At 39.1% G+C, this 14,646-nt stretch overlaps 1 protein-coding gene across 3 annotated transcripts in view; it reads left to right on the top strand.

Annotated features, from left to right (window-relative positions):
* Nucleotides 1-14,646, top strand: part of LOC149168547 (uncharacterized) — a 560,609-nt gene that overhangs the window by 462,751 nt on the left and 83,212 nt on the right. For all 3 annotated transcript variants that reach the window (XM_089428302.1, XM_089428301.1, XM_089428303.1), the window contains one exon: nucleotides 9,741-9,826. In XM_089428302.1, coding sequence (XP_089284428.1) covers nucleotides 9,741-9,826 — 86 coding nt within the window. The remainder of the gene's footprint in view (nucleotides 1-9,740; nucleotides 9,827-14,646) is intronic.

Genomic DNA, 14,646 nt, shown 5'->3' with positions numbered 1-14,646 from the left:
TTGGGAGACACGAAGAGGAATAAGCACTTAATTGATTTTATTAAGTTAATAGACCAATGTCTTATAGAGTTAATGACTGAATGATTATCTATCAAATGCTGCAGAAAGATGAACTCATTAACAATCGTTTACCATCAAATAACTCAAACAAAGATTAACTTTTACCAAATGTGAGATAATCAATAAACGCTCAATGGCTTAACAATACTCCAGCAATTAAAATTTCAAAAGATTAAATGCTTTAAACAATCACGTAAAATGCTAACCAGAGATCACATTCATGTAGCTAATCTTCAAATGAACATTTAAGCATGTTTAACCACATAAAGAAATGATAAATATTAATCCCACATCAAAATTTTAGTCTCCACAGAAAAGATATTTCGCAAACATGACAAATCCTTGAGTCAAGACTGAATCTGGCAAAATATTTCCAAATTTTTTGTATTTTTATATTTTCAAATAAAACAAAACTGGGCTAAGCAAAAGATAAAGTTTAAATAGATGAAACTTAAATCTAAAAAAATCAAAACTATAGAACAAAATAAAAAGTTTAAAAATTACTTTTTATGCTTTTTGGAATTTTTTTTTTCTTTGGTTTTTGGTTCTATATGATTATAAAATTGTAAATTCAAGATCCAAATAAACCAAAGGTTAAAGCAAATAAATATAAAAGATGATAATTCTAAACTAAAACTACACTATATAGAAATGTACGCACCCAAAAAAAATGAAAATGAAACTGAAATGCTTCAAGCGTAGAACCTAAAGTCAGAACTGAAAACGACTGCATACGATGAACCCCAGCCACAAACGTTAAGCATGTAAGAAAAATAGAAATCAAAAAATGAACGCTAACCCTAACCAACCAAGCACATACGTGGTGATTAATAGGAATGAAAATCGTAAATGTCTAGCTACTTGTTGTCTTGTGCAAGAGCTCGATGAGGAGAAAAGAGAACTCGACGGCAGGAAAGGTAATGCATAGATGTGAGTAGTGACGCGAAGAGGGCTCGAACGCAGCGCTTTGAAGCTGGATGCACAAGTAAACAGCTGCGTGGTTCAGTGAGAGAGCCGCAGATAGCGTAGGAGCACGTGGATTGCTTGCAAATGCATGTAGAAAGAAAGGTTTAATGGCAGCAGCGTGGGATGGGCTGCAAGATGAAGATTCTGGCTCAAAATTACACGCAGCAATGATGCAACGTGCAGATGGAGAGGGCAGCATGAAGGGACGAGGATGAATGCGTACAAGCAAAGGTGATGCTGCGTGAGGACAAAGGTGGTGAAGGGAATGAGTACGCAGAGAGGGGAAACGAGTGGAAAAGGCCAGAGCTATGGAATGAAACCGTGTGAGACAGGCTGCAGTGTATGTGGGATGGCCAGCATGGAGTGACTGCGCAGGACAAATCAATGCATGGAGCCACGCTTTATGCAGGTTAATAAAAATACATGAGATTTGGAGCTGCATGGGTAGTGTTGCAGCAATCCGCGTGGAGAATGATGGCTTAAAGGGCTGCGTACATGCAGTGGAATGGCAGCAAGGAGAATACAGCACGCAGATGCAGGGGAAGCGTTGAGTGATGTAACTGCACAGATTTGCCTCAGAAAAGAATTCAAAATGCCCCTGTAACACAAAGAAATCTTGAGAAATAGCAAGGAGCTGGTCAAACCCTCGGAAATCTTCAGAAAACCCTGCAACCTGTAATGGAAAGATAGACAGCCAGGGAATATATGTATAAAAGCTAAAACCCTACAAATCAGTTACAATATTTATAGCTTTGTGACTCTGCAACAGCTAGATTTGTCAGTAACCCTCAAATAATATTTTCAAAATATTAGATCTACTATGAGATACTTCAGAAATCTCTCATGCAATTCAAAATAAATAAAAAAACTTTTAATGTCAAACCCAAAATCGAAACTGGCTGGGCTCTGCAAGAAAATGCTTTGCGGGAGTTGGCTGGTTCAGCCGAGAACTTCCCCAAATGCCCACTGATTTCTTCAATAAGGGTTTTTTGCACAGCTTACTTCAACCATCAATAAAGAGGGAAAACAGTATTAAATTCCAGATGCAATGGAGATACCTGCCATTATTTCAAAAATTTTATCACCATTCAAACCCCAGTAAGTGAACAAGATACCTGTGCTCAACAATACTCTACATCAAGCTATTACTAATGGCTGAAAATAAAATTATGCAAAAAATAAAACAGCTCACAGCACTTTAGGAGAGTAACACCAGCAAGATTTCAACCCCAAAGTCTTTCTTTATTTGCACCATAAAAGTTTACAAGAGAGCTTTCTTCAGCACAAGACTCACAGATCGAATGATCTCAAATGACCCCTAGCACCCTATTTAAAGGAAAATTTCCCTACGACTAGTTTGAGTGATCCATATCAAAATGATCTCGACCGTCGATGAGGATCAAAATATCTTTTAATCTCATCCGTCGAATTTTTAAATGCATTAAAAATTTGAAATTCTGCATTTATTTACTCAAAAATTTGACCTATTATTATTTTATTATTATTTTTTTACTTTTTATTTTACTTTTTATTTTTTATATTTTTATATTTTTTAATTTTTTAATTTTAAATTTCTTTAATTTCTTTAATTTTTTTAATTATTTATATCTTTTATTTTTTTATTGTTTTTTATTTTTTCAATTTTCAATTTTTATTTTTAAATGGATCCTCGAACTTAGCCTTTGGAAAAATCACCTAGGACCTAGGACTTAGGACTTATGAGGGGATTAAAACATTTTCTAACCCTTAAGACACTTTACATTATGACTTTTACAATTTTACATCTCAAGGGGAAAACCCCATTTGACATAGACCTTCATAGACCACCCAGTTATGCGATACAATTATAATCTAGCAGATCAACGCACTAGGATTCCCCTAAGATTCTATTGACAAAATTTATTCTGGCTTTGGGGTTAGGCTGAAGGAAAACTCTGTCGATCATGGATCGGTGAGACAAAAAACCTTCCGGAACGTAGATTATCACTAGAAAATTAGGTCCACCTAGGCAATTTACATACATGACTCAGCTCTGCTAAGATTATTTACAATTCACACATGCAGACTGGGTTTACAACATAATATGATCAAGTCGACGATGACTGTCGAATGGCACAGACACGTCAATCAAGCGCTATCCCTTTTGCGAAGAAAAGGGGGTGTACTGCTATGGGAAGTTGACATGTAGTGGTCAACATCTGGCTCTACATGGGGACATGTTGCTGCACTGCAGGAATGTGAGAATCCAGAATCTGCATCCATGCAACACACAACAGAAATAAGTAGCGTCCATCCAAAAATCATCATATAACATTTAATCACATGAAAGGTATAAGCTCTTCATTTATTAACAAGGAAAGTAAATATAATCCTAAAACAGAAATAAAATGCTGAAATAACATGGAGTAGGGTTAGAAATACAGTACAAAGGATGCCCTATGGCATCAGATATCATCTTTGAAGAACAGCTTGAGCATTTGGCCATTCGCAGGTAGATCAAGTGGTTTGCCACCCAATTTGCTCAAGTGGAATGAGTTTGGTCCAGCTATATCTTGAATGATGTACGGTCCCAACTAGACTAGTAAAAAGCAAATGGATATCAGAGAGGGCTTCTTGTCCGAGGTTAACAAGAAGTGTACAAGAAGAGAGTTTGTGTAATCGTACCCTGAGGGCCCTTTCAGGATCAGGAGCAGGATTACACAGAATGCTTGGATGTCTTCTAGTATATACTCTTGTAGATAATATATGAGGTGGAGTCGCCACTCGGACAGGAAGTGAAACACGGAAAAGCTCGAAATGAAAGGACCAAGGACAAAAAAAACTTTGTCCCCTGCAACGGCGCCAAAAAATGTTGTCGCACAGATTGTCATGACAACGCTCAGACCGGGGACTGTCACCCTGATCCTCGATCTCTCCGTTTAAGCCTGTCTCCCGCGGCTAAGGGGGGTAGACCCTATGGGAAAATGGATGCCCAACTAAGGACCAGTTGGGTTGGGAGACACGAGGGGGAACAAGCACTTAATTGATTTTATTAAGTTAATAGACCAGTGCCTTATAGAGTTAATGACTGAATGATTATCTATCAAACGCTGCAGAAAGATGAACTCATTAACAATCGTTTACCATCAAATAACTCAAACAAAGATTAACTTTTACCAAACGTGAGATAATCAATAAGCGCTCAATGGCATAACAATACTCCAGCAACTAAAATTTCGAAAGATTAAATGCTTTAAACAATCACATAAAATGCTAACCAGAGATCACATTCATGTAGCTAATATTCAAGTGAACATTTAAGCATGTTTAACCACATAAAGAAATGATAAATATTAATCCCACATCAAAATTTTAGTCTCCGTAGAAAAGATATTTCACAAACATGACAAATCCTTGAGCCAAGACTGAATCCGGCAAAATATTTCCAAATTTTTTGTATTTTTATATTTTCAAATAAAAAAAAATTGGGCTAAGCAAAAGCTGAAGTTTAAATAGATGAAACTTAAATCTAAAAAAATCAAAACTATAGAACAAAATAAAAAGTCTAAAAATTACTTTTTATGCTTTTTGGAATTTTTTTATTTTTATTTTTTTTATTTTTTTCTTTGGTTTTTGGTTCTATATGATTATAAAATTGTAAATTCAAGATCCAAATAAAACAAAGGTTAAAGCAAATAAATATAAAAGATGATAATTCTAAACTAAAACTACACTATATAGAAATGTATGCACCCAAAAAAAATGAAAATGAAACTGAAACGCTTCAAGCATAGAACCTAAAGTCGAAACTGGAAACGACTGCATACGATGAACCCCAACTACAAACGTTAAGGATGTAAGAAAAATCGAAATCAAAAAATGAATGCTAACCCTAACCAACCAAGCACATACGTGGTGATTAATAGGAATGAAAATCATAAATGTTTGGTTGCTTGTCATCTTGTGAAAGAGCTCGATGAGGAGAAAAGAGAACTCGACGACAGGAAAGGTAACGTGTAGATGTGAACAGTGACGCGAAGAGGGCTCGAACGCAGCGCTTTGAAGCTGGACGCATAGGTAAACAGCTGCGTGGTTCAGTGAGAGAGCTGCAGATAGCGTAGGAGCACGTGGATTGCTTGCAAATGCATGTAGAAAGAAAGGTTTAATGGTAGCAGCGTGGGATGGGCTGCAAGATGAAGATGCCAGCTCAGAATTACACGCAGCAATGATGCAACGCGCAGATGGAGAGGGCAACGTGAAGGGACGAGGATGAATGCGTAAACGCTGTTGGGATCACGATTGTCGTTACACCAAATCCCGCAGGTGTTAGTAAATGGACGCATCGCCAGAGTTTACAGATCCTCGAGAGGCGGTTAGTCCATGTCACGAAACACATGGGGAGTGCTGGATTATCCAATGCCCAACAATCTCCCCCCCAGCGCGAGCCGGGTGTGATTCGAACTCGAGACCTTTGGCTCTGATACCACTTGTTGGGATCACGATTGCCGTTACACCAAAACCCGCAGGTGTTAGTAAACGGACGCATCGCCAGAGTTAACGGATCCTTGAGAGGCGGTTAGTCCATGTCACGAAACACATGGGGAGTGTTGGATTATCCAATGCCCAACAAAAGCAAAGGTGATGCTGCATGGGGACGGAGGTGGTGAAGGGAATGAGTACGCAGAGAGGGGAAACGCATGGAAAAGGCCAGATCTATGGAATGAAACCACGTGAGACAGGTTGCAGTGTATGTGGGATGGCCAGCATGGAGTGACTGCGCAGGACAAATCAATGCATGGAGCCACGCTTTATGTAGGTCAATAAAAATACGTGAGAGCTGGAGCTGCGTGGGCAGTGTTGCAGCAATCCGCGTGGAGAATGATGGCTTAAAGGGCTGCGTACATGTAGTGGAATGGCAGCAAGGAGAATACAACACGCAGATGCAGGGGAAACGTTGAGTGATGTAACTGCACAGATTTGCCTCAAAAAAGAATTCAAAATGCCCCTGTAACACAAAGAAATCCTGAGAAATAGCAAGGAGCTGCTCAAACCCTTGGAAATCTTCAGAAAACCCTGCAACCTGTAATGGAAAGATAGACAACCAGAGAATATATGTATAAAAACTAAAACCCTACAAATCAGTTACAATATTTACAGCTTTGTGACTCTGCAACAGCCAGATTTGTCAGTAACCCTCAAATAATATTTTCAGAATATCAGATCTACTATGAGATACTTTGGAAATCTCTCATGCAATTCAAAAAAAAATAAACTTTAAATGTCAGACCCAGAATCGAAACTGGCTGGGCTCTGCAAGAAAATGCTTTGCGGGAGTTGGCTGGTTCAGCTGAGAACTTCCCCAAATGCCCACTGATTTCTTCAATAAGGGTTTCTTGCACAGCTTACTTCAACCATCAATAAAGAGGGAAAAAACAGTATTAAATTCCAGATGCAATGGAGATACCTGCCATTATTTCAGAAATTTTATCACCATTCAAACCCTAGTGAGTGAACAAGATACCTGTGCTCAACAATACACTACATCAAGCTATTACTAATGGCTGAAAATAAAATTATGCAGAAAATAAAACAGCTCACAACACTTCAGGAGAGTAACACCAGCGAGATTTCAACCCCAAAGTCTTTCTTTATTTGCACCATAAAAGTTTACAAGAGAGCTTTCTTCAGCACAAGACTCACAGATCGAATGATCTCAAATGACCCCTAGCACCCTATTTAAAGGAAAAATTCTGAACGGCTAGTTCGAGTGATCCATGTCAAAATGATCTCAACTGTCGATGAGGATCAAAATATCTTTTAATCTCATCCGTCGAATTTTCAAATGCATTAAAAAACTGAAATTTTGCATTTATTTACTCAAAAATTTGACCTATTATTATTTTATTATTTATTATTTTATTTTATTATTTTTAATTTTTTATATTTTAAAATTTAAAATTTTTTTATTTTTTAAATTTTTTTATTTTTTTAATTATTTATATCTTTTATTTTTTTATTGTTTTTTATTTTTTCAATTTTTAATTTTTATTTTTAAATGGATCCTCGAACTTAGCCTTTGGAAAAATCACCTAGGACCTAGGACTTAGGACTTATGAGGGGATTAAAACATTTTCTAACCCTCAAAACACTTTACATCATGACTTTTACAATTTTACATCTCAAGGGGAAAACCCATTTGACATAGACCCTCATAGACCACCCAGTTCTGCGACACAACTATAATCTAGCATATCAACGCACTAGGATTCCCCTAAGATTCTAATGACAAAATTTATTCCGGCTTTGGGGTTAGGCTGAAGGAAAACTCTGCCGATCATGGATCGGTGAGACAAATTACCTTCCGGAATGTAGATTATCACTAGAAAATTAGGTCCACATAGGCAATTTACATACATGACTTAGCTCTGCTAAGATTATTTACAATTCACACATGCAGACTAGATTTACAACATAATATGATCAAGTCGACAATGACTGTCGAATGGCACGGACACGTCAATCAAGCGCTATCCCTTTTGCAAAGAAAAGGGGGTGTACTGCTATGGGAAGTTGATGCAACAGGGAGCATGCATGCAATTAGAGATCGAGAGAGTTTTTCTTCTCTTGAGTGGTGGAACATGCATGGAGGTGCTACTCCACTTCTACAGACTTTGGCATTGCGGGTGCTATCACAGTCGATAAACACCTCTTTTGCAGAGAAATGTTGGAGCTCTTATTCTTTCATCCACAATGTTAAAAGGAACAGGTTGAGTTTAGACCGAGCAGAGAGCTTGGTTTATGTTCATTACAACTTGTGATTGTTCTCCCATTACTGTGATGATGCAAAGACTAATAAAGACCTTAAGGTTTGGGACAAGAATCTAGAGGAGCCCAATTTGGAGGATGGAGTGTCGCGATGAGAGCAATTAGAGGATGCTCTTATCCAGGTATGTCCATTGTGGTATGAATTTCAAAATTCAGTCAATAAGTGGTATGTCCATTGAATTCAAATGTGTCAATTTTGCTTATAAATCATTTCTCTAATTCCTATTTTTAATTTTTTTGTTAACTAGTGGTTTTTTTGGTATGAATTTTTTGAGCGATTCCAAGATGATGATGATCGATTTGAGTTGCCACCCCCATCTGGGCCCTTGGTTCCCAGGTTCCATGGTTCAACACCAATCGTCTTCATTAGTTTCAATCCCACTCCCACAACTTCCACAAGCACCATCTTCTTCATTGCCACCACGTGGAGGCCCACCGCCACTTACTCTTCATGGTGGAAGGAGGAGAGATTAGTAGATATATTCACAATTTACTACTTTTCTCATAGATTAATCATTAGACTTGTAGGCTTGTTGTGAATTTGAACTTTTTTGCAAGTGGCCTATTTTGTAAACATTATTATTTGAATTTTGTACATGACTAATGTTGACAGTTGCTCACCTGCTAGATAATATGCTTTATGTTTTATGTTTTATAATATGCTTAAATGTTTTATGTTTTATAATATGCTTAAAAATTTGATGTATGTTTGTAATTGCTAGAATATAGATGGTTGATGCTCGAATAATTAATCATTGATGTACAATGGAATCATGGTATCTATCTTGATTTATGTAAAATATGCATGTTTTCATGTCTTCTACAACTAATTTGTTATTTGGGATGTTTGTTTTGAATATAAATGCAACATATATATATATATATATATATATATATATATATAGATAGATAGTAGACGCTTCACTTCCTAGATTTTTGGAAAATGACGCTTCCACATCCCCACTTCCAAAAAACGTCCCTGTTTTGTCTCTGCTTTGTGCAACGTTGGTTAAAACAGTGAAACCCACCATAAAATTGTATTAACTACATTGTCACCATCAAAGGATAATGCAAGAGTGATCTCTTAAAATATCTTTAAATCTTAAAACGATGAAGAACAAATTGAATGTTGGTTGGGTACTATAGTGGAAGGATTGGCTAAGCTAAACCTTGTGCAAAGTTCATGACATAAAATTTTCTTTTCAAATGTACATGGATATTCTAGTGTATTTCATTTTGATGGCAGATAAGCATAGATCCCATTTTTAGGAAAAATGAACCATTTTCTGATTATTTCCATCTGAAGATTTTGGACTTTTGTTAGAGTTTGTTTCTATAATGATGCCTATTGGCGAAATTTCTTTTCTAATATTAATTTGAAAATGTTAACAATAGTTAACAATAGTTCATGATTCAAACTATAGCGGAAGGATTGGCTAAGCTAAACCTTGTGCAAAGTTCATGACATAATTTTTTCTTCTCAAATGTACATGGATATTCTAGTGTATTTCATTTAGATGGCAGATAAGCATAGATCCCATTTTTAGGAAAAGTGAACCATTTTCTGATTATTTCCATTTGAAGATTTTGGACTTCTGTTAGAGTTTGTTTCTATAATGATGCCTATTGGCGAAATTTCTTTTCTACTATTAATTTGAAAATGTTAACAATAGTTCATGATTCGAAGCTTTGGAAATTAAAATCATCCTTGTGATAACCATTCTTCTTATATAAGGCTATTCTTATTTTCTAACCCACAGTGACAGTTTCTTTGAACTAATTTTTGTCAAATGCTCAGAAACCATTCTTCATTAGATGACATAAATATGTCCGTTGTTTGCATTCATCATGACATGGACATTACTTTTGTAATCGACATTCCTAACCTGCAGCAATTCTATTCTTTACAGGTTCCAATAGTTCGAAGAACTGGAGGGTTGGCGGATACAGTTTTTGATGTAGATCATGGCCAATCCCATGCCAACCAACCAAACGGGTAATTTAATTATCAACATAGGGAATTTTCATTGTTGAAAGTGAAGTTATAAAACATCGTTGAAATTGTTGTGTGTTACATCATGAGGAATTAGAATTGTTTTATATTGCAATATTAGAAAGGTTTGATAAAGGATCAAATCCTTTGATAGCCAGGTTGGAAAGTGTGCTTAAACTGGTAGTGTGGTCAATATGCACTGTCACAATACACTAATGAATGATCTTCATTCGCTTTGAGGTTTTGATATGGAATAAGTTTGTTTAAACCTTATTATTTTGGTAATTCAAAACTTTATAATTTACAGAAAATATACAACTTTCTATTGATCCTATGAGCATAGAATAACCTTTGGTTGACCAGAGATCAGAGCTCTACATCTGAATCTGTCACAAAGAGTCTAAATGGTATGTGCATGAAGAATAAAAGCAATGAAGACTTGCATAAGAGGACAAAATATAACTTATAAGCAATTGTACACACACACACACACACTATATATATATATATATATATATATATATATATATGAATACAAAAATTGGTAGATGGAGTATTGGGTGAGATTTACAAGCATCTCTTAAAATACGAGTTACAAATATAATACATTATCCACATCTTTACCTTACAATTCTCATTATGTCATCCTTTGTTAGATGAAATTATCCCCAAGTTTGATCATAGGTGGTGAGTACACCCATTTCAAAGAAACATGAAATAGTCCTTTGGCTATGTGTAGTGGGGATATTTGTCTGGACTTGTTCCTGCTCAAAATGGAGTTCTTTAACTAGTGACAGAAAAATTTATTGAATAGAAGAGGCTTAGGGAAGAAAACTATTGGATGCCCTCCCTACCAAAGAGAAAAACTTGTTGGAGGGCATTGAAACAACGTTGGAGAATATATCACTTCCTTATGAGGTGAAACATGATGTTGAGGATGTTGTGGACTGGCATAAAGATTCATCTACTGCAAGGATGGTGTAATATTCCTAATGGAAGATTTGCAGTGATAACAAAGGCAAGTAATAACATTCACAATAAAATTTTATTCAGTGAGGAACATATGAAACGAAATTTCTCATCAACACCCAAATCGACTCATTTTTCATTAATAAATAAACTGGAGTACAATAAAAGTTGGATGAGGTGAACCTGGGCTTGCACAAGGCAAGTTACAAGCCTCATGTGATCAATACAAAGTGCCTAGCTGCTGTGAATTTGCTACTCCCATAAAACTGCATTGTCCCCTCAAAACTACACTACTGGCTGACTTCAAGCTCTGATTTACCCCCTCAAAACAACCCAGAAATTTCTGCAACTTTGAGGATGTGCTCCTCTCCAAAAACCCAGAAAAATCCAAAGGTTTTTCCCTGGTTTTGACCTGCCAAATTGACCCCTTGGGGATTGGCCCAGTTTTTCTACACTACTGGCTGACTTGGCCCCTCAAAACTGCCCAAAAAATTCTGTAAATTTAGGGCTGTGATCCTTGTCAAAAACCCAAAAAGGGTTTGCTCTGGTTTTGACCCTCCAAATTCGACCCCTTGGGGATTGGACCTCCTCCAATATTGTAACTCACTGCCTATAACTAGAACTGTTGTAACTTGCTGCCACAAAGTCAGGAAACCTCCCCAAATCAGACTCCCAACAATTTCCCCACAACCCAGCTCCCCAATCCTCCTGTTAAGCCTCCTTCCAAGTGACCCCCATTAGTGACTGCGCAGTTCGGAGTGAGGATGACACAGGCCTATTGACCAACAGCTTGACCTAGGTATTTGACTGGCCTTCCTGTTGTAATCTCTCCTCTCCTACGTGGCAACTCAATGTGAATACCTACAACAACCTCCCCAACTAAATTCCTTGACTCCCTTGCTCCACCAAACACGCAGTCTCTCCCACTGCGTCCCCAGCGGCTCCCAAACTGCGTCCTTGTTGGCCAAGGCAGTGTACTCCACTACTAGGTGATCTTCTCTTTGTCTCCAATAGGAAAAAAATCCCTCCTAGGGTGGCACTCGAAGTCCACTGAAGAGAGGGATGAACTTCACTCCTTGGGAATCTCATATGCTGAACAACACTTGTAGCTTAGCTAAACAGCCAAAGCAACAATGAAATTCTCAAAACATCAAAAAGGCCCCAAATTCTTCTCACTTCCTTCTATTTATTCTTGCTCCCTTGGGCCCCACGTGGATCCCATCAAATATTTCAATCCCCCACTTAGGAAAATCGAGCTGCCTCAAAGGGGTGTGTATTTTGGGTGGGTGAGTGGCCCACACAATCCACTAAGAGGCACATCAACCCCCTTTCTCCTAAGTTCTTCCATCAAAATTGCATTAAGCCAAAAATAACAAAATTTCCAAAACTGGTTTCTCCTCACCTTGGGAAAACAATTAGGAAGGGACATTACAGTCCTCCCCTCCCGGATGTTGTTTGTCCCCAAGCAACTGCAAAACTGGGTGCTGCATGATTTGTTCACTCTCCCATGTGGCATCCCACGACTTAACTAGATCACTCTCTGCCATGACTCCGCTCATCATGAGACAAAGTGATCTATCAACCAACTGAATCCTTGGATCCCATAGCCAGTCCTGCTGCGACATAGCTCTAATAGTTGTTGGAATCCATTCGTCCCTCGTTTCTAGTCCCCCCATGCAATCAATATATATGCTCCATATATCATGAACTAATCTTATGCATGCTAAACTTCCTTGTGCCTACCACTGCATAGTACTGATGATCGTTGGAAACCACATGTGCCAGATAGTTATCCCCTGAATGCAGCCAATAGATGGGTTTCTGATACTCGCAATTGACTCAATGTATGTGGATTCATCCTGCTCCTGCCAACCATCACCACTAAGTCTTCCATCGACCCTCTCGATAATGTGCCAATACAATGTCTGCAGCCCGAACACCCATTGGAAAGTTGCCTCAATCATACATGGTGTCCTCTGCTCATGTAGGATCCTAATGTGCCTTGTGGAAAGAGCGGCATGTGTATCCCCCATGACCAGATCCCTAGGTGTAGGCTCAGTGATGAGCGATATGCCACCCCTGCAAAAGATCACCTCATCTCCCAACATGTGGTTGTCAACTCGCACATCGACCCTGCTCCTCCACTGTAGAATATCTATCATGCCCCTGAGGCACTGAATCTCATATCGTCATTTCAAGAAAGTCCCCCAAGTCCTGTTATCCACACTTTGGGTTTGGATCGAACACAACAGGTCTCCCCTCAACTACCTGTGGTGCCAACGAGTGGAAGACGCATGGGTTCCGATGGGTATGATTAAGAACCCGTGTGGACACTCCTGGGGCATCCGATGATCGATCCGCTCTCCCAACTTGGGTATCTCCACCCCAATGACATGCTTGATATCGTTGTCAAGGAACATCCCTGCTAGTAGCACTCCCCCTGTCCACAGTGCAACCCCGCACACTACTGCATATGACCATGTATTCTCATGTCTCCTGGAATACAACTTCACCCAATCACACAACTCTATGCACTGTCGAACCCTACTACATGTTGTTGCATCATCCCGGATCAATTGGTACCCCTCATGTATCGATGTGTCTGTCACTCTATGAGAGAATGCACTAAGATGTGAACCGCTCCTCCTACACCACAATGCAGCCCTGCACACCACTGTGCACCACCATGCTCCTCCGCATACTGTTGTACACCGCTGCATACCCATATACACCCTTGGATATCAAGGTCTAAGATTGAGTACATAGGCATCATCTTGCATCCTGTCAGGGTCGCCATCTCTACTACCATTCTACTGATAAGAACTCCACGATGTGAGCTATATCTCCTAATCTGCCCAGATAGACCTAAGCGGCCTAACTCCTCGCATGCTAACATGAATAACACTACTGAGCCTATCCTCAGTAGCTCTGGTGTCCAATATCCCAGTGAGAGAGCACCGTCTCCATACAATACCCTGTCTGGTGGCCAGCCGAAGCCACCTCCTCCTACCAACTCCTGCCAGAGTAGGCTAATCATCCTACAATCCCATGTACAACCAACATGCCATGACAACTCATGAAATTTTCCTATGCCCCTGTAAGCCCAACCTGTCACTGGTGCTATCCACAACTCTGATGGGAATATGAAAATGGGGGTGAATCCAATCACCAGATCCACCATCCTACTAACACCATGACTAACCCAATCCATGGAGTGATGGGGAGTCCAACCTCGATCCCAACGATGATCCAACCCTCGAGTCCCTCTAGGAAACCACGGCGCATGTTGAACTATGCCCCCGACCATGGATGTATCCAAAAACCTAGTTAGCCCTATTAGGTACCAACTCAATACCACTTTCCACCCAACCCCATGAGAGGGATCAAATGCAAGAGTCCTCGAGTACGCAGCAAATCCATCCTGCGAGTGTTGGTCCCTACGCAACTCATGTCGCCTCCTCACACTGGCTTGAACAATATACAATCTCTCTAGTTAACTTAGGCACTCTACCTCCAATGTGCAGAGACAAACTAACAATATTGCAAGCCCCATCTACGTAAGCCTGAAGAAAGCTACTAAATGTAAGTACTGCAGCTCTGCTAGCTGCCTGCGCATCTATTTGCTCCCCGTTGATAGTAGACCCAAAAGACGACTTCCCATCCCCCTCCATCATGGCCTCAACCAAAGTCTCGTGTTGCCCCACCACAGGTACCTCCTCAAGCATAACATCCTCATCTAGCTCATGCTTCTGATGGTGCTCTCAATGTTGTTGGATGTAGCTATCATCTAGGAACTCTGTCACAGCTCTGGGTACCTTTGTGCCTATTGGCACCTCGTCAATGGATGGTCCTAT

This window comes from Pinus tabuliformis, chromosome 4_2 (genome assembly GCF_031772625.1).
Source record: "Pinus tabuliformis cultivar Carrire ecotype Pingquan chromosome 4_2, CPIR1, whole genome shotgun sequence".
NCBI lineage: Eukaryota > Viridiplantae > Streptophyta > Pinopsida > Pinales > Pinaceae > Pinus > Pinus tabuliformis.
The sequence above is the reverse complement of the archived record's forward strand: the minus strand, read 5'-3'. Positions and strand labels throughout refer to the sequence as shown.